The sequence below is a fragment of the Gobius niger genome, assembly GCF_951799975.1.
Source record: "Gobius niger genome assembly, chromosome: 7".
In the NCBI taxonomy this organism is placed as follows: Eukaryota; Metazoa; Chordata; class Actinopteri; order Gobiiformes; family Gobiidae; genus Gobius; species Gobius niger.
The window spans coordinates 25,930,945-25,957,094 of NC_136858.1; the positions used below are offsets into that span (position 1 = coordinate 25,930,945).

The window sequence follows — 26,150 nt, forward strand, 5'->3', positions numbered from 1 at the left end:
TGTTTTATTATTACAAATATTTACAAAGGCATACGACTCCATATAACAACTTTCCTACTATTTTTCCTCACCCAACATTTGAGAACCATCGAGAGACAGTGGACCTTCCAGATTGGGCTCAGTGTTTACAAATCCACAAACTTGCTTATTTTCGTTAACCCACTCAGCATTTATTCACGAAATCTGTCAATATTCACTTTACCTGTCACAATAACAAATTTGGAGTTCGATATATTGATCCAGGAAAGTATCGCGATAAACGATATTGTTGACTCTAACGAAACTAGATACTGTCAACTCTCAGGCATAAAAATGACAATAAACCTTTGTCCTTAAAGTCCATAATATCCTGAAATATCACAGAAGCTACAATAAACATGAAACATAATGTAACTCAAAATAAAGTTTTACAAAGACAAAACAGGGGGGAAACGATAAATATAGTGCACAAAAATAGATAGTTTGTCTGTTATTTATTGAATGATAAGTTGATATAGTAATTACTGTGACAATCCTAGCTTTACCCTCCCCCTCCCAATTGGAAACTACCACAATACGTAAAGTCGTGAATGATGTCATCTGAAACCCAAAGCCATAGCGTCCGTTTTAATGCCTCCCCGTCTTAGCTCAGCGCCTCTTTGGCTAATCTGCGCGGAGAGGTGGCTCGAGGTGATCCGGAGGTCAGCTGCGGAGCCCATCTGGTCGGCAGCAGGTAAGAGGCTTGAAACACACACCCGCTGACACACTGATGCCCACGAGCAGTACACTTAAATCTAACCTTAATCACATGCAGGTACATCTGCCACATTAGAGCCAGTTCCCCTTTACTCCGCACTGAGTGATGGCATTTTGTGGCAGGAGATGCTTGTGGTGCATTCATGTGGCAAGGGGCACAAAGTAGGAACACCTGCTCCTTTCAGAACGACTTGGAATCACACGCTAGTATTTAGTGCTCATACATTATCAATGAACCAGCGTGGTACAAGTATGCTTTTCTTTATTGTAATATCCGTTGGTTTTGAGGGAGGTCAAATTGTGACCGTTGTCATTAAACAAAGCAAAGTCTTCGTCATCCAGGTGGTACATTTAGTAAAAAAAACAAAAACGCTTCACTCTCCATCACGAAGTCTTCTTCATGGTAGAGTATCTATTCCAGAACTTTCATCACCCACATCTATATCTGGTGGACGTGACGGTGAACAACAAGTGCCGTGTTCTTTAGATGGTTTTAACCTCTTAACCAAGTGCATTTTCTCCAGTGCTTCTTCAACCCAAATCTAAAAGCTTCCTAGCCTGGCTAAAGCAATTCATTTTCTCGTAGATGTTGATGTGTTGTGGTCACATTTTTGGGACTTGATCACAGTTACTTTACACACAAAACCCCCCCAACCAAAACGCAAAAAAAATGTGGCAAAAAAAGCAATGAAAATGTGACAAAAAATGTGACAAAAAGCAACGAAAAAGTGACAAAAATGGCTAAAGCGTGATAACATAAACAAAGAAGAAGCTTAGATGAGTTTTGTAGGTCTTAGCTTTCAAATAAGGCTTTACTCTGGCCTAGAGGCTGCAAGCTCTGAAGTCAAGAAGCTTTAAGATTTGGGTAAAACAGGAGTTTGAAAATGTGCTTGGTTAACACAGGGGTTTAGAGGTTACATTGACAAGGTTGACTATGACGAGTGGGAAAACTCTGTGTGGTTGAAATTTTTTCTATATAAAGTTTTTTTTTTCTATCAATTTTTTTCTACCATCAAATGATAAAGAAATAAGAAGTCAGGGTTCTTCAAATTCTTCTTTAAGAAACAATCATTCTGATGTGATTCAAAATGTCAAGGATAAATTGGGTCCTGCAAGCATTAAGCAACATTTTTAGTTTTATATTTTGTAAAAGCACCTAGCTTAGTAAAAGGTAGTTAGCATTTTGTTTTGAAAAATTAACCACATAATAAAGCACAGACAGTCTCTCCACAGATTTTGACAGATATCCTCCTCCAAACTGCCCATAGGAGAAGCGTAGGATTTACAGTAATACACCTGCCGTATGCCGAGAGCCAAGCTGGTTTCTTCTCCCAGTACAATCAAACACCAGAGCCAAAGATGAGCTCATGCCAAGACTGCAGGGTGATTGAGGCCAGATCATGACCCCATTCTGACCCAATGCAGAAAAGGCAGTAATACCTAAAGTAATATGGCTGCTTTCCCATCACACACACACTCACATACAGAACAAGAGCCAACGGAAGTCTGTCAGCTGTTGATTAAAACTCCCATCCAAGAGTTGTGTGTTCAGATGAAGCATTTGGAGCTGAGGCAAAACCAGCTGAATTAAAGGGATGAGAGCAGCATCTTGCACCGTACCCTTCACTACACTGAACTTGTGATGCAGTAAGTACTTTATAACGTAGGGCTGGAGTAATGTGGGGTGAAAATCGAGTTTTTCTGACGGTGCATCTTAAACCAAGAGCAGTAACCTGAGGGAAAACTAATGTGAAAGATGAAATGCTAAACTAATGAAAGAATCCAGCGCATTTCAGAACATTAATGTCAAGGTACAAACTACAAGGTGAGTGCGGGTTAAATATGCTGTATATTAAGAGCCCCGTTTTCCGTTTTTGCAAAGGTTCATCCCTAATAAGTGAGTGGTATTTCTTCTAATATTGAAGGTGACAGAACTACAGCGCCAACAATTTCTTTGAAATCCTTTGATGACCTCTGATTAAGTCGTAAATCGCTGCTTCCCCGCTGACAATGAGCCCCTGTTTAACGTAGCAGCATGACAGTCATTGAGAATACATTAAACCACACAGAGACAGATCTGAAAGTCAGCCAGTGCCCCAAAACACACCGCGCCGCTTCTTCTTTCCACAAACCCACACTTTAGGCACAATTTGAACGGATTTAAAACACCGGGGAGGCAGAAGTAAGTTGTTTGAAAGTTGCTATAGTGCCACAGAGATGCTTAATAAATGAGTTTTGAGGTACATATAATACCATAGAGAGAACTTCTGTCGTCTTAACTCTGTCTTTAATTATAATTGTGTAGGATTAAAGAAAAAATAATAATAAAAAGCCTAATTTCTTATCTTGCTGAGCCAAATCATTCCAAAACTTTGTGATTTGGTGTAATTTAGAGAAAACAGAAAAGCTTTGCAAATTAGTCGTTTAGTCGTATGATTGCTTAGTATGTGCGACTTTTCTGTGCTACTTTGATGGAGACATTAAAACATTCGTAACTGTTTGAGAGACTTCATTCATCAGATGCAAAAAAAGGAAATCTGTGCTAAATGTTGTGTTGCCCATCCCAGCCCCATCACTTCCGCCCGCCCCGCTCTCCGGGGAGGTCTGTGAGTGTCATTCCCCAGCTTTAGACACACCAGCTGCTGCTTCGTGTGTCACTTAAGAGCCCCCTCTTCTCCAGCTCCCCCCCCCACCCCCCACCCCCGGGTGCACCCACATCCACTTTACGCGGCGCCAATGACAAAGCGCTCCCCACACCAGTCACCTATACCCAAACACGCGCACATTCATAAGTATCCTCGGGGCAGATGGGACCCTAATAAGCGTTACACAAGGAGAAATGGGATTCTTCACAGTGGCTTCTAAAGAGCAATCCCCAAACTCCGGCAGCGAGAGGCGAGATGATGGAGCGACAGAGATATGGGCGACAGAAGCTGGTATATGCGCGCGAGAATAAAGCTATAAATACGGCTGATAGGACTGGAGAGAAACAGAAGCACAAGGAAACGGGGACAAGTCAGGGCGATTTATTAATGGGGGAACATTTATGCAGGATTTATCAAAGGGTAATATTAGGCTGCAGATTCCTCAGAGCAAAACTGTGTAGTGCGTGGACCTTAAAATAATGTGGCAAAAATAATTCATGTGGTAGATCAACTCCCTGATCACTGAGCGTGCATCTGTCAGTCCACCTCTTTATTGTAAAAGAGTACCAGTTGTAGTAGTTGTAGTAGCTGCAGCCATAAAATACTGTTACACTTGTGGTGATAATAGCAGCAGTGATAGTAGAATATAGTCGTAGAAATGTAAACAAATTAAGCCACAGTTTCCTTGCAGCAGCAGTAGCAGCACATTTTCTCATTGGGAAAACATATTTACTTTAAGAGATAAGTTTTTTTTTTCTTTTTTGCCAAGCCCACAGATGCTCTAACACATAAACACACACAAACACCGGCATTAGCGAATTGGATGCGGTCTAAGCTCTGAGCGGACAAAAAGCCTTTCGCTAAGAAGCCTTCTTTTTCATACGCGGACACATGCAGAGCGCTGGACCGCAGTTGCCGCCATTCAATGCACACCACCTCCAATCTAGACCCTTAACTTGGACAAAAATGTGTGTACGAGAGATTTTTTTTTTCAACACCTACCCCGGGGGTATGAGGGGTTGCCCAGGATGTGGCGTGAACCCCCCGCGGTGATCCCTGATCCTATTGGTCACGATGCTCAAGGCACCGCTGGGACCTTAAATGAAAATTCCAGCACTAAGTCACTCACTCCTCCCAAGCAACACAGCAGGCCTACGCAACAATTATGAGCAGAAATGCCACCTCTCGGACAGCGGTGGTGGCAGGCTTTTTTTCATATGTGCGTTTTTGTGAGTGTGGGTGGGTGGTTAAGTCACTGTTGTGGCCCACATTTTGAACAAAATAGACTTTAAAGCTACTGGTGGGTTAATAGCAAGATGCCAGGGTTTATGTTGCATAAGAAGCCATTCTCAGGCAATTCTTAAGGCTCTTTTGGACGCATGAGAATCACAGAATCTACATTATAGACAGTATTACTCTAGTCAACACATTTCTGGAGTGTAAATGTTACTTGTACATCTACTTTCCAGTCCATGTTTTTCAACAAGTGGTGCACAATTGCCAAAGAGTCATACACAATTAGAAGGAACACAAACATTACTATACATTTTCATTTATTCATGTTGCTACCCCTTGGCCATAGCATTTTCTATATCTGTCATTAGCCTTCAAACATATAGGATCCACTGCAAGTTTAACCAAGATAAAAATTCAAGATGTTGCCTGATAATGACTTCATTCATTTAGCTGGAATTGTCCTTTTGAGATACTTAATTGCTTCTTTCAGGGAGTCCCATATTCTACAAACCCATGGTCATGAATTTACCTGTTGCTCGTATTCCCAGTAATAAGTGTGTGCAGGTTTCTTTTTCTTTCTTTTTTTTTTTAAATTTCTTTTACTCTTTACAAAATTTCCATGGCAACAGCAAATTAAACAAACCTGTCAAATCGTCAAACCATGAACAATATAATGATTACTATGAGCCGCCTTTTTTTCCCTCCAAGTTGACAGCCCCGACACCGTCTAAATTAAGTTTCCATGGCGACGAAGGATGTTAGGAGTGTGAGTTTAATTTGTCGAGTTTAACCTCTGATGGTCCGGCAGCATCCAGTGTTTGTGAGAAAAATCCACCTTCACGCCATCATTTTACCGGAAAATTATCGAAGGAAGCGGAAAAATGGAAAAAAATATGCCGCAATTATGAAATGTTCTTCTCCTTTTATAATGAGGCATTTCTCTCTATTTTGAGACTGAATGTTATTCATTAACCAAAAGATAAGTCATTTACTGGTTACTTTTGGTAAAAACCATGGAGGATTTGTATCAGAGTTGCCAATAATGTTATACCAACGAGCTCAAAAGCATCAAGCAATGGCTCCTTTTTTCACCTTTGCTGAGATGTATTTACCTATTCTCCTAAAATGATCTTTACCCTCACAATGTCTATCAAAGAGCCTGTACTCTGTTGTTGTTTTTACAGAAAAGACAACAGGAGAGAGGGATATTGCGCATTGTGCCACAACCCAATTACACAATGGGGATCTTTTTTTTTTTTCACTTAAACTTGGCTGTAAACACTGCTAAAGTGGAGCTAGCTTTTTAGGCAAACTGTTAGGTAAACAAGGGACTTAGTTCTTCTTTAAGTGTACCACCTGTTGTGTTCTTTCTATGAACGACAAGACCCTTCTTTCTTTGTATTTGGTTCGACTACTACTACTAAATGTACTAATAGTTATTTACCATATTTTCCGGACTATAAGTCGCACTTTTTTCATAATATAAAACCTTGCTGGGTTGCAGGTTCTAGAATATGATTATGTCACCGGACCCAGCAGGGGGCAGGAGCCAGTTTTTCCTATTAACAGCATTACACTTTCACAAGTCATAGCTAAAAAGAAAATGTATGGATTAGAAAAAATATCTTTAATATCAGTCACTGGGTCCATGATCTCTCTGTACAAGACCAAAAACTTCCTCAAAGACAAAATAATTTGTCCTTTATATAATAGTATAGGCCTTTAAAATGCTGTGTTGTCACCTGCAACCCAGCAATAGTTCGGCACGACTACTATGTGATTTTTTTTCCTTTTTAAAAAATTCAAATATATAATTTCACATGCTGCGAGAGGGCACTGCAGGCTAATCGAGCAGCAGAAGGAAAGTTTGGAGTAAGCGAGAAGCGGAGGTTACTCTTAGAGAAGAAAACAAAACAAAGCTGATCGTGGGCTAAAAGCTCGATGGCCGCAGGAACGAGTTCACAAATGAGAGTTTGAAAACGTGCTGCCGGGAGAGGCTTGTCAACTGTGCTGTTGCGCCTCTGTGCCCAAGGAGTTGCCACGGCGATTGTTCAGAAGTGACACAGAGGATGAAGATTCAATGGATTAAGTGGTGTGGAGAGAGATCGAGAGTTTGGTCTGTTCTTTATGCTATAGTTATCTGAACTGTTTATGTGACGTTAACATACCAGACACCTATTGTTTATGCTTCATGTAGCTTACCATCAATGTATTACGTTAGCATACCGTACGCCTATTCAGCCTGTTGTTGTTTTTTCTCATTAGGTAATTTTTGTCTGTCTTTTTCATGCATTTTGATTGTTATGGTTACATTTGGTACAAAGGAAAAGTTACTTAGTTTGCACTAGCCATGGTGTTTGAATACTGTAGGAAGATGGATGAGCTGTCAGCTGTCACTAACCTGTCCACCCTTATTCCTAACAAGATTTCACCTCAAAGGCCTCTCCTTATCTAAGCCCACTGAGTCTGCGGCTTGTATCTCCCCGGCTGAAGTTGCGAATAACTTTTCGAGAGTGTTCTTTTCCTGCCTCCCCCTTTTACCCCACACAAAGCCCCTCGGTGCCGTCTCCTATTCATCTGCAGCACAATAGAACCCCACAGAGGTTTTCTTCCTGTTGCCCTGTTTGCCCCCCCCATCTCCCACCCCCCCAACAGGGCAGAACCCACACACGTCCCATCTGCTACCAAAACGTACCCTCCTCCTGCCAATCGCCTCTCTCCTCCTCCCCCTGTTTAACTTTATTCAGTTCTCTTCACTGGATGTTTCAAGCCCGGTGTTTAGGCTTTTTCTGTTTAATTGGGAAACACAGCCATGAAGTCGGTGAAATAAACTACTCTGGCAGGGACAGCTTTCGACAGTTGGGTCGCAAACTGCACCGGGGTTGGATGTTTGGGTTGGCCAGAAGCTTTTAACAGGTAGGAGACGCCATCTGGAGAGGGGTAAACATTTCAGTTCGGAATCCAATTAGGGGTTGCGTTAAAAAAAGTTTTCTTTGAAATTGAACAAAACAATGTCAAAGTCAGTATCATGTAAAGATATTGCTATTTAGAAGTACACGAGCGAGCAAAGGTTTTCTAGTTTACAGTACACACACGCAAAATTACAAAACATTTATGCTTGGAAAATGGACACAGAAAATGCACCGCCACACGCACACAAACCGCCACGAAAAGGTCACATGTTCTGTTATTTTGTAGGACCGCCTTTAGCTTTGATTACAGCGCACATTTGCTGTGGCATTGCTTCATACGCTTCTGCCATGTCAAAAGATCCAGTGTTGCATTCAGATTTCGAATCCCACCTCCTGAAGGTGCACACCGTCATTGTGTCCTTGGGCAAGACACTTCACCAGTGTCTGCGTACACTGGTGTGTGAATGAGAGAGTGAATGGGTGACTGGTTCCTTGCTGTAAAGCGCTTTGAGTGCCTGATGTAGGTGGAAAAGCGCTATATAAGTTGAGACCATTTACCATGATGGGAGAGTGTGACCACTGTGCAAACCCTTCTCCAGCACATCCCAAAGATTCTCATTGTGCTGGTTAATCCATGTCTGAAAATGGCGTCTTATGGTCCTTGAGTCTGAGGAATCCTGGCATTGTCTTGGAATACACCCGCGCCATCAGGGAAGAAGAAATCAGATCACAACTGATCACAACAGTTAAATCCATTTTTTTCCCCTCTTTAGGTGGTGTACATTTTTGTTAGGTAGTAGTGACTGGACTGAGCTTTACCCAAAACACCTTAAAGGGGCTAGATTAAAGTTGGCCATTTTATACTCACTACTGCCACCTCAGGTCATATATATAACTGCACCTTCTATGGTTATTCTGCTTGTGCATGATGGCAATTCGGACCCGAAGTAACCACTTTTTGAGTGCAGGATTTTTAATTTTTTTTTGTGGTGAAAAGGTCTGAGCTCATTCTACACATTAGGACATGGAACGTAGATCATTTTAACATTTTTAAACTCCGTACAGTCCCTTTAATGTTCATGGGTTCATCTTTCCATCATCCACATAAACATAAATTGCTCATCAGAATAATAACCTACTAGCTACTAAAGCAAATTTTGTGTTCTTGGTTTGGACATATCAAAAAGATACAGATTAAAACTTTTCTACATCCAAAAAGTGAACTGAAGCTTTCCCCAAACACTGACATGCGTCTAAACTTCCTCTCAGCAGCACTTTAGACTTTTTTCCAATTATTGTACATTGCAAATTACAGACATATTTGCGAACATCGATCTTTGCTTAAAAACCTCTCTTCTTGCTGCCACTAATCTCCCCTCGTCAGCCCATCCTCCATTTACCTTGCAGTTGCTGTCCTCCTAAAGAGCTCTTGCCGCTGGCCGCAGATTTACGGCCTGGTCCGACATGCACTGTATTGGCAAAGCATTAAAACATGTCTGCTCTTAATACTGGGAGCTCGCTGCATCGATAAGAGCCTTAATAAAAACATCGCCCGGGTGGATTTGTGTCTCTTTTTCACTTCCCCCCGTATATCCCCCTCTCCTGTAAGTAGAGTTTTCTCCAGCCGCCTCACTAACCTTAGACTAAGTTTTGCATCCTTTTGAATTTCTGCGCACCTGTTTCTTCCCTCCACTTGGCGCTCCACTCCTCGGTCGCTGCCAAGGGCTTAACGATGCTTGAATGCCACGGCTATGAAGTTTTTTCTTTGCTCTTTTCTTATAAAGGATATTTAAAAGCTACGCCCTAAGATCAATCTGTCCTGTGTGCAGTTTTTTTTTTTTTTTTTTTTACAATCAGAAATACCTCATGTAACCCCATTTTGGTAAAGAGCAGTCATGCACTGAGCGTTAGTTGCTCAGTTAGTTGAGCATTATTTTCATTGGCCCAAAGGTTGTCGGCACGATTCCCACTCTGCAAACACTTTGCGTTACACTGCTGTGTGAACGATGTAGTCCCGAAGGTTTAGACGTGTTTTAGTCCTCCTTAGGTGATGGGACGATAATGACATTTAGGGTCACGATTCAAAATAATTGCGATAAACGATGTTATCACAATATTTTCCTATGGTTTAAAAAAATCACTGAAACTGCAGACATGATAGGGATTGGGCAATTATTAAATATTCCTTCATTGTCTGCTGTAAATGTGTAAATGTCATATTGAGTGAGACATAAAGTAAGTATTTAATAAGCACACTGTGTAACATTTTGGACTATACTGTTGTCATCAATACAAAACATGCAGCAAATGAGCAGCTCGACACAGAACATGCTATTGCTGCAGTGGGTAATCAAAGAATAGATTTGGATGAGGAACTAACCTACTGAAATCTTAAATACTGCTGACTTTAGTCACATGGAGACATACCCACTCCCGGTAAAGTTACCGGCACTGGCTGTCGGATGGATCTCACAATTATCTTCTAGCACAATAATCACGATAATCAAAAAATGTGGTGACTTAGGTAATGCTTCCAGTCCCTTCAGAATAGAGTTAGAGTCATTTTTGTTTTTGGTGCATATTGGGCTGTGCAATTAGTCAAATTTTCACTCAAATTGCAATCTATACTATGGCTTACCTCAATTATCAAATTGTGGCTTTTTAATTGTCAGGTTTACAGTAAATATGCACAGAAATGCTTTGTTATGACATGACTCACATTGCCTCTCTGTAAAGTGGACTGTTTTGTGAGTGGGAACTTGAACAGCATTCATCAAGTCTATTTAAAAGGTCTACTTTGTCTATGGTCATAAAACATAAATTTGTTTTGCATATGACACATTAAATTAGTTTCCCTCCAGCCCTACCTACATTTATAACGCCTCGGTGTACTTATACTTAGAGACGTTTCATTCAGTCTATGTCGAAAGGTTCCCTAAAATCTCCGGTGCCTCATTCATCCCAGGCACACACATAAACACCAAACATCTCCTCCCTACCACCTCTGTCTCCTTCACTGTGTCTGATGTCAGGATTTTGAGCATCATAAGCAACATTTTAAATATTAACTAAGACCACTTTGCACATATGAATAATACAGCAGAGAGGGCAGCGGCTGGCCAACGATCCCATCCCCTGCCGCCGCCCGGGTCGTAAAAACTAATGCACGGCTCCAGGACAAATGTGACCGTGTGCTGCACAGGGGCATGCCTTAGGAACTGGACCGTCCCGTGGTCTTAATTTTGTTCTCTGATTAATTTTGTCATAGCATTGCAAATAGAACATTTCTCTTGGCTTAAACTAAACGGAACGTAATTAATGAACAGTGAGTTAACAAATAAACAGATGGGACAAATTAAAACAAAATCCAAGCTCAACAATTGGATGCAATTTCTTCCATGTCAATCAAAAAGCATCAAACTATGCCAATTCAATTTCTCATTAACAACATGGTCCTTTGTACTTTTGGTAAAATGTCATTCAAGCAATGCAATATACATGATAATATTTGGAACACCTTCTGACTGAATGTATGACTAAATTGGCTTGAAATTTTATGGACTCCAAAGAACTACTGAACATATTTTTTACTAAAAAGTCTGGCTGAACGATATGGACAAAATTATTTAATCGATACGATACAATATAACTACGGAAAACAAAAAATGAGCCTCTCTTGGCAATTACCGAGTATAGCTCAAAGGTTTAATAAATAAATAAATAATAAAATAAATGGTCACGTTTACGTCGCACCTTTCTACCTGCTTTAGGCACTTAAAGTGTTTTACATCAAGGAAAAACTCACCCACTGACTCTTTCATTCTTACCCCAATGTACGCAGACACTGGAGGCAAGGTGGGTGAAGTGTCTTGCCCAAGGACACAGCGGCAGTGTGCGTCTGTGGGATTCGCCCCGCTCTACTGTCTGCACCACTGTCGTCGATGACAGTGGCAGTTTCGAGCAGACTTCGACAACAATTCTAAAATGCATGTGATGGTTAGTTTAGAAGTTCATATTTCAGCCCTATCGAGTAATAATGCCTCTGAATATGTGCACTGAACTGAATCTTTATATTAAAGCACACATCGCAAACGAACCACGATTGAAATGCTTATCAGAAAAACTAGGTGTTTTCCCCCAAATGGAGCAGCTCTATTCAAAAGACTATGACTGTAAAATAATGATAATAATGCATTGGTTTTATGTAGTGCTTTTATGGACACTCAAACATTACATTACATTACATTGCATCATTCATTTACTCCATACTTGGTGGAGGTAAGCTTCACTTGTAGCCACAGCTGCCCTGGGGTAGACTGAACTACCAGACCACCACCACCAACCACTCACTCACACACACACCACATTCACCCCAGGCTTCCTACTGTTCCCAAACGGACTCCCATCCAAGTACCAGCCAGGCCCTTCCCTGCTTAGCTTCCGAGGTCTGACGGGATCGGGCAAAGCAAAGGCGGTCTGACCCAAAATAAAGACGAAATCCAAAATAAAAATGTGTTGCCAAAATCAACAATGCTTGCTGTCCCATAGGCCCGGCCCAAAAGAGCCTGTTTGTTTACCGCAGCACCCAGCAGCACCTGTCGGACGCTGCAGATGCAAAGGGCTGGCAGCATTTGTGTTATGACTAGATGTTGCAGAGCCGCCTGATCTAATCTGACATCTCAATCTGTTGTGTGTCTTTGAAGCCAAACCGACTCCGGTGTTGGAGCGAGGTGAGCAATGTTGACACATGCCTTTCTTTTTGCAACAAAAATGTAAGCGGCGACTTTGGGAGGGATTCAACAACCATCATCATTCATTCGGCTCATTGCGTAAAATAGGAAGAACCAACTGCACTCGATTAAGGCTACAACTGACTATCCGGGTCAATCCTCTTACTGCAAGTGCGACAACTCAGAGGTGGGTAGAGCAGCCAAAGTTCTTTTACTCAAGAAGAGTGACGTGATTTTAAAATAATTTTACTCAAGCAGAGACCAGATGTTCCACAACGAAGAGTAAAAAGTATTTTATAAAACTAATGTATGAGTACTGTGTGTGTGTTTAAGTGGCCATACGCAGGGAAGGGCCTGGCAGTACTTGGATGGGAGACCGTTTGGGAACACCAGGAAGCCTCGCGAATGGAGTGCGTGAGTGAGTGAGTGAGTGGTGGTGGTTGGAGGGGCCGATGGCGTAGCCTGGTTGGCTCACGTCCGTCAGTCTACCCCAGGGCAGCTGCGGCTACAATAGTAGCTTACCACCACCGAGTATGGAGTGAACGAATAGTGCAATGTAAAACGTCTTTGAGTGTCCAGAAAAGCGCTATATAAAACCAATGCATTATTATTATTATTATTATTATTATTATTATTATTATTATTATTATTATTATTATTATTATTATTATTATTATTATTATTAAGTGTATGAGGGTGATTGATGGTTTTAGAATTGAGATGTAATCTAATAAAGAACACACATATGAAAAGAAAACCTAACCATAAAGACAAAAAAGACATAATTAGTACAAGAACCACAAACAAAATCGCTTTATGGCACACAAAGCTTTTGTCATTTATAGGCTAAATCCCTATGAGAACAGTCACTATTTTTTTTACTTAAGTTGGTGTACTGATGCCGCGTCAATAGTATCAAAATTACTCTATGAAGTACGATCACTTCAAAAAGTTTCTCCAAACATGTACTTCCACCTCTTCTCCTACTACTAGCTTACTATTACTAACCACTGCTATAATACAGTATAAAAACGAATCTAGTACTTTTAACATAACTATTTCACACTGTAATTTAGCAAGCTTCTATATTTTGCTACAGTGAAGATAATTATTTAGCGCCCTGACACAAAGTGACACAATGTATTCAGTCAGATTCCCCCACTTAACACACATGAGACAGCGCATCTACAAAGTGTCACTATTCATCTATGGGAGTGTCCGACATGCTACGCTCCGTGACTTCGAACACTCCGCCTCTGCTCCTCTGCTTTGACCTCCTCAGACCAGCCCGACCCGCTGCCCCTCCTCCTCCACCCCCTTAAGAAAAAGGCACCTGGGAGTCTAGCTACCCCAGACTGAAACATGACAAAACGCACACTCCCCGTATGTCGTGACTGCGATAAGGTCGTTAATAATAATAGGAAAGAGAGAGAGAGAGGGGGAAAAGAGAGTGGACATCCGCCTCGTAGCGTTAGACAAGTGTACCTCGCAAGTCAGGGTAATTAATGTGTATGTCAACACCAAAAGAGGAGCACTATGGAAGAAACATGAGCTCAGCACATCCACAATACAACAGCGAGGAGGGGTACAGCAGCATAACGCCAGAGATAAGATGGATGTGGTCTTCCTGCCCCATCATGCTTTGCCTAAATATATCCGTCCAGGCCTGAAACTTTACTGGGTCACTCTCACCATGTTAAAAAAAAATACAAATCTGATTGTCAGCTAAGAGGAAAACTCTGATTTAGTCATTGGAATGGAGCGGGTATGTGAACGCATTAAAGAACACTGCACCCTTACCCTAACACTGTAAGTTAAGTATAGCTCTTTTGAATTTCTCATTAGAGTAGAGAATGACAAGTACTGCATGCATGAACACTATAGCAGTTAATAGCGGAGCAGAACCACTATTACTCAAATACTTCAGCGATTAGCTTTAACACGTCCACAGGAAGATAATAGCTAAGGTTTCCCCGCAGCCCAGCTCGGCGAAACACCGGTTTAGTCGATGACTTCTTTGGAAAAAACTTTTGCAATACAAAGGAAAACAACAGAATGACTTAGAGCTTGTACAAACAAGCCCATGTTTTCGTTCTCTCATACCAAGACACACATGACAATTAAAAAAGGCTAAGAAACGTTTTATATGGCACTCCTCAATAGAAATGTCCTGTTAGTCACTGACCTCTTGCCCGCCCCGTGCCCCCTTCACTGGAGCCTCTCCCCAATCACAATCCCAAACTGTTTATATCAACATTTCTCATTTCTCCTGCATGCGAGGATTTCAGAATGGCCCGCAATTTTAATAAACATAAGCTGCTTTTCTGCTTGGACTGTTCAGGGAATAATACACGGAGACAAGGAGGACCAGAGGAGGTAGAGTTTCTTATTAGCAGTCACGGTAAAGGCCACAAACCTGGACTGACAGACTGACTGAGTACATTACATTGACTTCTGTACGGCTGCTGTGTTACTCCTTCAAGTGGCATCTCGGCATAAGCAGCTTCTCGTCTCGTTGCGGTCGAATTGTTCTTTTTTTTTGTCCCAGTGTAAAATGAGCTTAAAGCCACAATCCACTAAACCCTCAGATTTCTGCTTTGTGTTTCAATCAGATCTGGGAAGCCAAAGGGTGGGAGAGGGGGGGGGGGGGGGGGGCAGCAGAGGTCTGGGACAGTCCAGGAATAGGGCAATGCAGAAGCAATCGTCAAAATGCACAAGGTTGTCCACAGCCCGCTAATGCCCAGGCCAAGCCCTAATAACGGAGGTCATCCACCATGCCAAAGCCAAATCTGTTCCTAGATGTCAGCGATAAGGGCCCTGTTAGTCAAATCATGTTTCACAGTCTAAAGCAAGACATGACTTGAGCCTGAAAGTACATATTGTGTGTGTACATGTTTGGAAGAAATGGGGCATTATTCCAATTATTGAGGCGTCAATGCTCATATAATTAGGCTGTTATGATCATGGATTCACTAAAAAGTTGCTTATTTAAGTAAATAAACAAATAGATGAATAAAGAAAAGAATAAATGAAACATAATTTCCTAAACATGTCAATAGAGAAGTTATGAAATTACAGTTAGTGGATCATTTGTTAAAATTGCCAGGAGGATCACTTTGGTCCAGTGTGTGCCTGAGTGGTAGAAATGACCAGTTCACACCTAAGAATGCCACTGCGTCTTTGCCAGCAGGAGCAGGCTCAGCACTTGGACTCTACTATGTTACTTCTCGGGGCTTTGGCTTTCTTTTTGGAAAAGCCAAGACTGCATTGAGTAAAAGCTTAATTACTCCCTTCGCACCGGGGGAGTTTGATTTTCCACTGAACAGAGCTGTGCGCTGCGGGCTCCACTGTAAAGCTGGGGATCTGCGATGACTATCAAAGAATAGCTGGAGAACCTCAAATATCCAGATCAGTGCAAACCGTATATCTTGACAGGCTCCACGTTACAAAAAACACTTTCTTCTGAATAAAGAACGTCCAAACTAAATGCAAGTAGCTGTAGCCTGTTTGCGTGGTCATGAACAAAATGCGCAAGACGCTTCAGTATGTTTTAGTTCAAGTGGTCTGGAAGAACAACCGTGGTTCCCAGGGCATTTTACAGAGGGATATGGAGATGACAGATAAGCAACTTAAATGACCTCTGGGCCCATGGCTCCAAAAACCATTAGGGAAAACAAGGTCACTGCCCTAATTCCATTTATTTTAAAAATCGCCCCCAACTTTGTGATTCAAAAATCTAGATCGCGGGTCCAGTCAGGCGTAATTCGTGCGCATTCTCAAAATAAAAACCTTTAAGTTTAGTGAAAGACTCACCAGTGGCAGACACGCCGTAGCTCCCCAGCAGCAGCAGAAGCACCAGGGGACCGAGTCCTTGTGCGCGCCGCATGCGATCACAGAGCATCTTTTCCGGCTGCTCCGCTGAGGATCGTCCCTGGAAGAGCTGACAGCGTGGAGCGCGCTGCTTTCAGAGTGGCTCTGTGGCAGAGGCGCCACTGGCTGGAGTTCTCAAAGACAGCAGAATGTCAGGAGTCCAGAATTAACTCTAATAACCTAGTCGTTTTTGTTTTGGGGAAATAGTTCACTCTTCTTCGCCGTTGACGCACGCAGACAAAAACGCTCAGAACACATCCATCACGCTGCCTGTAAAGACATAGCGAAGCCTGTGATTTCAGTAATGACCGGTTGAAGAAGTGCTCCTTTTGTGCCACTCTGTAAATATAAAACCCCTTTGAACTCCTCCGCATTTAATTTGTGTCCAGGTCCCCGGTCGTAATAGCCTCAATAAACCACCGCGTGCGTCCTGAAAGTCACCGAAAAGTTTGACACATAACACAGCTTTGAACTCCCCGTAGAGGAAAACGGATGTCCGCAGAAAAACCTTTGATATATTTTTTTGCCAGTAAATAAAAAACAAAAAAATGGACTCCAGGGCGCGCGTCCACTCCGTCTAGTCCTTTGAAGGTGCCTTCTCTTCACAAATGAGTCCACAAGGTGTAAACAAGAACACGGGGAATGAGCACAGCGCCAGCCTCCAAAACTAGCTGTCCCGGTCTGGCCAATCATAGACCATCCTCCTCCTCTTCTCCTCACTGCGCGCTCAGAGCGAGTGAAGGTAAACGAGCAGCAGGCGCCGTGGAAATACAGAGGGAGGGGCGAGACGGAAAACCCGGAGCCTATGGAGCGCACACAGCAGCGCCGATGCGAAGAACAGCAGCCAAAGGTTTCACAACTTTTCCTGCGGACGAATTGAGCCGCGAATCGAGTTTCACGCGTTCGCCACAATACCTGGATTTTAGCCCCGTATAATCTGCGTTTCAGTGGTTTTTAAATGCGAAACTATAGGCTCGGTGTTGAGTCTAGGCCTTGGCGGTGTAATTTGTCATCTCAAATTTTGCATGACACACCCTCCCTTTTAGTCTAATAAATCTGAGCTCTAATATCCCACGTCAATCAACACCTGTTTTAACCGTCGGTGTCCGCTAGAGGGCGACCTTTCACACATGAGGTGTCCTTTGAGGAAGACACGGGGGGACGCACAGAAAACAAGAGCCGCCTTTCTTCATCCCCCACAGTGGAGGCGCGTGTTCGCTGTACTTGACTGAAGGGTGAGTGCTGGTTTGCTCTATTATTGTAAAAAAAAAAAAAAAAAAGACTGCTGCTAAACATGAAAATACACCACAAAGAATATCAGCACGTGATACTGGTAACAAACTTCTTTTTTTTACCCGTGTTTGTAGCCTTGGAAGCAATACCATGGTCGCAGCTGTACTTAAAATAACAAAGGCAAGATATTGTTTTAGATGAAGGCTACTGAACATCAGACATTGGATTTGTTAAATTATTATGTGGAGCCTTGACGGGACTGATTCTTACCTTTGTGTTGGTGCAAATGCATAAAGATGGCTTACCTTGAATGTGCTACAGTTTGCAGCAGGAGATCAAAGAGCCTAAAATACTGCAATGAATATGATTACTATTAACACACTTTCACTGAGTGGTGGTGGGCCATATTTGGGTTTAAATTGTACATTTTGGGATGGAACCAAGCCTGCATTATAATAAAATGGCTTGGAATTGACAGAATTGGCGTTTCAGTGTAGGTTTCATTAAGTTGTGCTTCATTGTCCCAACAGGATTTTGACCCAACACACACAGTCGCTGGGGGAACCAGTGAGGATCTGTGGGCGCGACATCTGTGCAAGGGGGACCCATCTCCACATCTTGTCTTCGATTTTAAGTCAACGAGCGCTCCGTTTTACGGTACTTCCAAAAACATGTGTGTCACGTTGTGGAGGCCAAAATCTATGCACTTTTGTAAACAATTGTAGTTAATTGTATAATTAGTAGTCTCTGAGTGTTGACAAGTAAAGCACTTGGCTTTAAAATCCTCTTTACAATCCTATTATTCACTTTTACTTCATTTGCTTAACTTATTTTATACCAATACTGCTTTCCCACGATACTGAGCACTTCTTTCACCTCTGGAAAAGTGCACCATAGTCTTATTCAATAAGTCTATTCAATGGAGCTAAGGCTTCTGCTCCTGAGTTATGGACACATGCACTTAATCTGCACAATAAAGACAGTCAAACACTAAACTTAATCATAACGCCACCTTTACCCCTGCCCCACTATTGGCTCATCAAAGTGAAATGGTGCTGAGTCACTGTGGCGGCCCGAAAGAGGAACCTGGTATGACTTGGATTTCATGATTGGATTATTACTGAGTTGTAACGTGCTTAGCCGTAACATAAGACGCTTGTGCGTAAAACAGAGAGGAGCCGGAGAGTGCATAGCGTTATAGGCTTTAGTGCTTGAGCGTGAGTGCCTCAGTCAGGGCTCAGAGCGAGAGCGGACAGTGTTTGCTCCACAGCAGCGTCGCATCATGTTGGACTTTAACCAAATCCAACATCAAAGGTTCTAATCTGCTCAGACAAGTTACAAGTCCCTGTGCGAACGGTGGGAAAAGTACAAGATATGTGTGACTTTTCTGTCACAGTTATAAACCTGTACAGAGCACTATTACATACAAATGTGCAATAAGGGGCAACAGAGGAAGGGAAGGGGAGAGTTCAGCTTCTGCTGGATGAAGCTGTCCTCCAATCAGTTTGGCATCTTCTGGCAGCTGCTTTTATAATGTTTTATTACATGTTTCCCTACACTTATGAACTAGTCCTTATATAACATCAGAAGATGTTGGACATCATTTCTCTCTCTTAAAAAAAGTTTAGTCGGTGCAGTTCTCCTCTAATGTCACTCTTACCCAGAATTACCTGAAAATCACAAATAGTTTCGCAATAGCTAAACCCAGATATGTATTTCTTATATGTATGTACAACAAAGGCAAAGTCAGGCAAGGAAAATACATTTCTTTCATTCAGAAATGCAAGCTTGATTGAATGATTAAGCAATTCAATGGACTGGGATTCACTTGCTCAAACTCATGATCTGTTGTCAAAAGCGTCAACTTTCCAAAAAAGTATTGTTCAGTTATCGCCATTGTAAAAGTATCGTTAAAGTACTGGCATCGGGGGAAAAAAACAACTGTACCCAGCCCGTGGTTTATTTGCTTGCATCTCTCTGACACTTATTCTTCGAGGTCGTGCAGTTTGTTCACACTTTTCTGCTTCTAATTAGATATTTATCTCACTGTTTCACACATTTAAACAAGTGTCCTTCCAATTATAGCTTATTAAACCACAAACAACGCCAGGCTTTATGTACTTATTTTGTTCTACACTGGGCTAAAACTAATTGAGGATTTAAGTCAAGGGCACTCATTGGAAAAGGGAAAGCCGAGTGGCGGATTGAATAACCGCGATGCACCATACAGGGCTGGAGACAATGAGATGGCGCTGACTATTATTAAAGCATAATAGGTTGTCCACCGTGGGCTGTTTAGCCGTCCTGACTCTACATCGCTTTGTGTTGCAGACTGACATAAAAAGAATCAACTGCCTATCTCGGTAAAACAGAGGGGCTAAAAATAGGATGCATGCTCTAGAAGTTGCTGTGAAGATAATTGAATATTATTTTCAGGAATGATGAAGTTGACCTATCCAGTAGACTAATTATTTCATGCAGGCCGGCGCAGGACCTGTTTAATAGAATGCGGTTGCAGTGAATAAGGGAGAAAATAAAGCAAGCCCATCTGCAGCGTCTATACTGGAGATAAATGGTGTGCCGTGTTGGCTCGCAGCACAACAGGGCGGTGCCTGTTCCGGTTAATTGGTCACTAGCAAAATCGTAATCATATGGTAAAGGAGTCGGGTAAGTCATGATTACTTCTGGTACAGCACTTTGCAGCATTTGTTGACCTATTGCACTCCCTAGCACTTTTTTTGGAGACGATTTTTTTTTTGTCTTTGAGGCGGAAACTGTGCTCGATCTGCCTTTGTGTCTGTGCGAGTGACTTCCACCGTCTTGTCCACTGTAATCCCATGGGTCTTTGGGCTTGGGGGCTTTTAGCAGATTGCATGTGTCAGACTTATGACAATTACACTGATTGTTGCCCTGAAAATTCTCCTCAACCTTTGCTTCTGGGGAGAGAAAGTTAATAAAATTGAAAGGTGTGGGAGCCAGACAATTTGAAAATGAAAGTTTTTTATTAGATCTGACTTTAGCATAAGTCGCTGAAATTGTTCTCTGGCGCTAACATCACATTACCGCCATCACGGAAAGGTCAGTTACGCTATCTATATGCATTACACTGTAAAGGTGTGCTGTTTCTGCCCTAACTGAAAATGTCATCCGCTGTTTGTGATTTCAAAGCAAATCACCTATAGATGCACGTGGGCTTCCATGGGGGCAGGGGCGGACTGGCCGTACGTCCATTCTGGAAGAGCACAGAAGGGTCACTGGCTCTCGGGCCACCGGTCTGGCCTCTCACTTTTCTCCTCAACCTCTTACGCAAATCTAAAAGCTTAAAAGAAAACGAGGATGAAAACAGAAGGAAAATGTGCCCCAAAAAATGTGGCAAAAACAAGAAAAAACTTCACAAAAAACCAACAAACAAATCCATGACACAAAACAACAAAGCAATTAAAAAAGCTACAAAAAAGTGATACAAAAAAGTGATGAAAACACAACAAAAAGTAAGGAAAACACGACGACAAAGCAATGAAAAAAGCAACAAAAAGTGACAAAAATATGTAAAGAAAACACACACAAAAAAGTTATGAATAAGCAACAAAAAAAAGGACAAAAATGCAGCGACAACGTGACAAAAAGTTTGAATTTTGCAGGCCATAGCTTTCAAATGAGGCGTTGCTCTCCAGTCGAGAAGCTTTTAGACTTGGGTAAAGCCGAACTGGAGAAAATGCTCTCAGTTAAGGCGGGGGATATGAGGTTAAAATATGTCTTTGTGGAAGTGTCGCATTTACGCTTATTTGGGCCAGGCTGGTCACAGTCCAGGGCCATTTTTCAGTCCCAGCATGGAGGTCATTTACCAAGTGATTGCTCATGAACAGCACATGCAAGCACTCGATTTGGGGCCCTAATACTGTATAATTATGATTATGATTATAATTATGGAACTGTGAAGCACTTTGAATTGCCTTGTGTATGAATTGTGCTCTACAAATAAACTTGCCTTGCCTTGCCTAATTCAAGCAATTTCAAATTCCAAATTAGGTGAATGATTGACTGAGCTGTTAGATGCAAGTTAGCCATTTTATACTCACTACTGCCACCTCAGGTCATACGTGTAACTGCAGCTTCTATATTAAGCTCGTGCATGACGGCACTTCGCACCCGAATTTTGAGTGACAGTGCAGGATTTTAGAGGCAGTTGTGGTGAACAGGTCTGGGCTCATTCTACACATTAGGACATGGCTGGAACATGTAGGGGGAGGAAAATACATAATTTTAACATTTTTAAACTCTGTATAGTCCCTTTAAGGAGTATACCGCCTACCCCTCATCAACATAGCTACAGAACAGCATATTTTATTTTTCAGCTTGCACTCGCTATGTAGCACCTGTTTTGATAAAAATGACCCGCTAGTCGGCAGATTACTAAAAGAACTACCCGAGGACCTGTCCGTCACGTTCCCCATGTGGATTACCGTCTTCTTTTGGATGCTTTTGATGGATATGATCTACTACAGACTTGGAGCACCGCAGAAGAGCTGCAGACTGTGTGTTATCTTTCCTCTGCCAAAGACACCTCTACCTCTCACGCCAGGATGATGAGAAACCTTAATTATACATTAATGTATTGTAAATGTTTGAACAGTGTGTCACCAGTGTTGGCTGATCTCACTGTGAGAAATCTCTCTCAGGCGCTCATCACAGCCTCGGTCAGTGTCAGCGGGGACTTTATTCTTCCAAACCACAGAATTTTTTGTGTGGTTAGACAGTCCACTGCCCACTGGTGTGAAACTCTGAACTAATTACCTTCTTTAATAGAGATCTGAAAGAAATAGACCAGAGTGTTCACATAATGTTTAAAAAATATTTTCAATCAATCAATCTTCAGCATGCACAAAAATCCTTATACACTGAGTTTTTCTCACTCCACACGCCCGTCATGATCGAGCTATACTGCTTGCATGTTATTCAGATACATGTGATATAGTACTTTAGTCGTATTGATTTCACGTCCCTCTAGAGTTAATTTTGCTCTAAGTAAATTACCTTGTGCAGACAGTGGTTCTCTCGCACGCAATACTTCATATTTGAAAAACATTGTGTGGGATTCCCTTATGGCTGCGATCAAATCAAGTTATCCTCGTAGCCGTACAAAGGCATCATTAGTAAACATTTCAGAGGAGACCAGACTGCTTCCTTGTTTGCGCTGGATGCTTGGCTGCGAGTGTGGAAAGAGAGACAGTTCCCTGAAGACAATGCGACCGACTCGTATCAGTGCACTGTTAAAGATAAGAGGTGTAGTTCTAATGTGAACGGCAGTGAATGATGACTTAAGAATGGACGAGACTACTATAGGAGCGGGTCCCATGAGTGGAGTGTATGGAGTGGAGTCTGTACAATAGAACAGAGGAGCCAGGGTCCGGCACATTGTGATGCGACTCTGGGAAAGTGTGGAGCTCAGCAGACCAAAGGCATGTTATTACTGGACGTTTGTATTGTATGGTTTGTGTCATTACAGCAGACTTTTAAAGATCTTTCTAGTCAAGAACTGCCCTGGTTTGAGGTCATGGAGGAAACTAAAGGGCATATCTTAAAAAAGCATGGCAGCTTAGTTGAGACTAATAGATAAAACTCACATAAAGACTGAGAAACAGCATTTTCAGATTCAACAGACAAAGCATGTTACAGCAGTATTTGAGATTGAGTATCTTCCCATTGGGAGGACCCTGGACATGCTATAGGGACTATGTCTCTAAGCTGGACAGGAAACACCCCGGGATCACCACAGAACAGCTGGATGAAGTGTGCGTGGAGCCGGTCGATATGGCCTAAAATCTATATCACGATAATAAAGAAATATCACGGTAACGATATATTTGACAATGTGAAGATTAATGCAAAGATATTTCATTCTTCATATTTCATATTTAATGCTGAGTACAGAGAAAAGGCTCATAAAGGAAAGGATTTTATGAGCATTGTATATTTGACACTTTGTATTTGTATTCAACTTGGTATTTTGACTATGTAGTGACTTGGCATGGCTTGAAGTTACTCTGATTCTTATTTCATTAACTAAATGACTATATGTCATATCTTCTTTGTGCATAGTTAATGAATGTATCTACTGTATTTCTTAAGTACGAAAGGGGTAGGCTCTAACAAGCTGAAGCTTCTGCCTACTCCTTTTGAGCATCATATCCACGATATTTATTTATCTATTTGGCTATTCACCTACGCATGTATCTTTATTTTGCTTGATTACTGTGCTGAACTCTGCTCCTATGAAGAACTTTGTGGAGCTCAGATGCTCAAATAAAAAAGATGAATTGAATTGAATTGTTTACTTGGGAGTGGTGTTGTTATAAGCCTACTTTGCTTCTACCTCTCCCATGCTATTATTATTGGAATGTTTTTGTATATTCATACATCCAAATGGATGCTTTTTATGTTCTTTCTTTTTTTCCTTTAAATGGCTACTCTAAAGTGCTGAATAAAAAAATGAATCTTTTTTTTTACCGCCATAACCAATTTCCTCGCAAATATGATCTCAACTCAAGCATCCTTTCATCCATTTAATTTTACTTTTTAAGCATCTGTCCCCGTGTCCTACAGTCAGTGTTTATGCTGCTCTGATGGAGCTGAGCGTAACATAAATTATATTGTGTCCACAACCATATAAAGAATTCCAACGATATCAAAAAATGATGTCGCGGTAACACTAAGCGATACGATATGGCCCACCTCTGCCTAGTCTGGACATCTCGGCTCAGACTTCTGCCTCCCCGATCCGGCCCCAGATAAAGCGTTACAAAATGGATGAATGGAGTGTCTTCTGCATTGTAAAGATATGTTACGAATAAGCTGCTGTGATTGGACGAGGGGTCTTAAAATCTGACAATGGAACCCAAGAGAAATAATAATCATTAAGATTATTCTCATTGTTATTGAGATTATTTGTTTATCAATTTGTTCACTTTTCAATAACATATACGCAGAATGTGAGGGAGATGGATTGGCTATTGAAAATGAGTGCTATTAATTGTGTATTCGTGACTCTGTTATTGTAGTTTTGAGATGTACTAATTTTCATTAATTGCACAGTCCCGGTGCTTTTTATGTGCTTTGTGAGGAGGGTTTCAGACACTTCTTTATTACAAAAGAAAGTTTTGTCTTTTTTAACTTTCAACTACGTGACTTTACAACTTAAATACACTTTTGTGACTCTAACAACTGTTAAATTAAACAGAACAGTTTTATATTTAGCTATTTAGTGCTAATTAAAGGAAAGAAATAGCAGCCGTTGCAAGTATACAGATGGACGAAGACCAACAGTCACATTAAGGCAGTAACGCAGATGTGAGGCTGAACTTTTTACTTTCTCTTTCCCGATTGAGTCTGACTTTGCCTCTTTCAGGTGGGAAGAATTTCTTTCCATTTCAAAAATACCTCTGACCATTGAAAAGTCCACCTGAAAACGCTCCCTTTGTCTGCTTGAAAGGCGAAAAGTTTAAAGACAAATTTACCAGGAAACCGCCAAGGTCACCTACACCAAAGGAACAATTTTACATGAGTGTTGTAGTTACTGGCACACTTTTGGAGGTTTTGAAGATTGCCTTTCAAACGCACAAATTCACAGTCCATTCACATAAAAAGGTAAGAGCAGAATAATATCAAAAAGAGGACATGTAGGGTAATGTTTTCTAAAGCTATTAGACTGCCTTTTTGTGTCAAATTTCCATTCCCCGCATTTTTTTTTTAATTGAAAAATGTTTTAATCTATTGCTGACTGTTTAATTGTGTAAACTACATCGAACATGTTGTATTTGCTCTCTAAATTGGTTTGCAGAAAGAATTGGAAAGAATGATCCGACAAAACTGCGTTCATCAGTTTGAACAATAGAAATATACTGAAGAGAATTACTTTGAAATACACAGAACTGGAGTTGTTTCTTACCTGCGTCCTGGTTTTGGTTGCCTCTTTTGTAAATGTGAACAGATGTTAACCACAGGAGTGCAGCCACTGGAGTCTGTCTTAATCAGAATCAGCAAAAACATTGAAACCACAGAGCAGCTGGCAAACAAGCTCTGGTTTTGGTCTCTGTGATTTGTCCATTGTTCTATTGTGGATTTTGTCCTTATTTTCGTACAGTGCATACCAGGGCGGGGCACGATTTGTTATTTTGGTACTAGTACTTGATATGATGAATGAAACATGAATGATACCTCGTTCCATAAAGCTGGTGGGGTATCAAAACTTGGTATCAAAAGAAAAATATGACTTACTGTGGGTTTTTTGTTGTTACTATTTTACTCATACCGGAGACGGAGAGGCGTGCTGACGTCCTGGGACTTCATTCTGGTCAATGTGTTGGATTTGGACTGGCCGTCATTGCAGTTGAAGTTTACTTTTGGATCAGACGTTCTTGGATCACACAAGCTTCATGGCATTTACTCTTTTCACATGGGACTGCACTCTTCAATGAAGGTTCTTGAAGTCTCTAATTCATCCAAAAGGCTTCATCAGCAAACTATGGTTCAGCTCAGCCCGCAGCCCAGATAAAGACAACACGGAGGAGTTAATAACAATAACAGCTAGTCTCACCTGTGGGTTATTTATCCTCGTTTTACACATTTGCTGCTAATACCTTTCTTTTTCAGCCTAACTTGGCCCTTTTCTGTCCACTTTTTTACTCAAGCGGACACTTCTCTGAAGAGTGAAGCCACTAGATTGAACTTCAACAACTTGAACTAGTTTGAAGAGGTGTTCAACATCATGGTGCCTGTCTATTGCAGACTAA

The 26,150-nt window shown here is 41.5% G+C and overlaps 1 protein-coding gene across 1 annotated transcript in view; it reads right to left on the bottom strand.

Annotated features, from left to right (window-relative positions):
- The window catches only part of unc5b (unc-5 netrin receptor B), a 92,010-nt gene extending 75,122 nt beyond the window's left edge, over positions 1-16,888 (bottom strand). Inside the window, 1 exon segment of the mRNA XM_079559419.1 lies at positions 16,072-16,888. Coding sequence (XP_079415545.1) covers positions 16,072-16,159 — 88 coding nt within the window. The 5' untranslated portion in view covers positions 16,160-16,888.
- Positions 16,889-26,150: the final 9,262 nt, after the last annotated feature.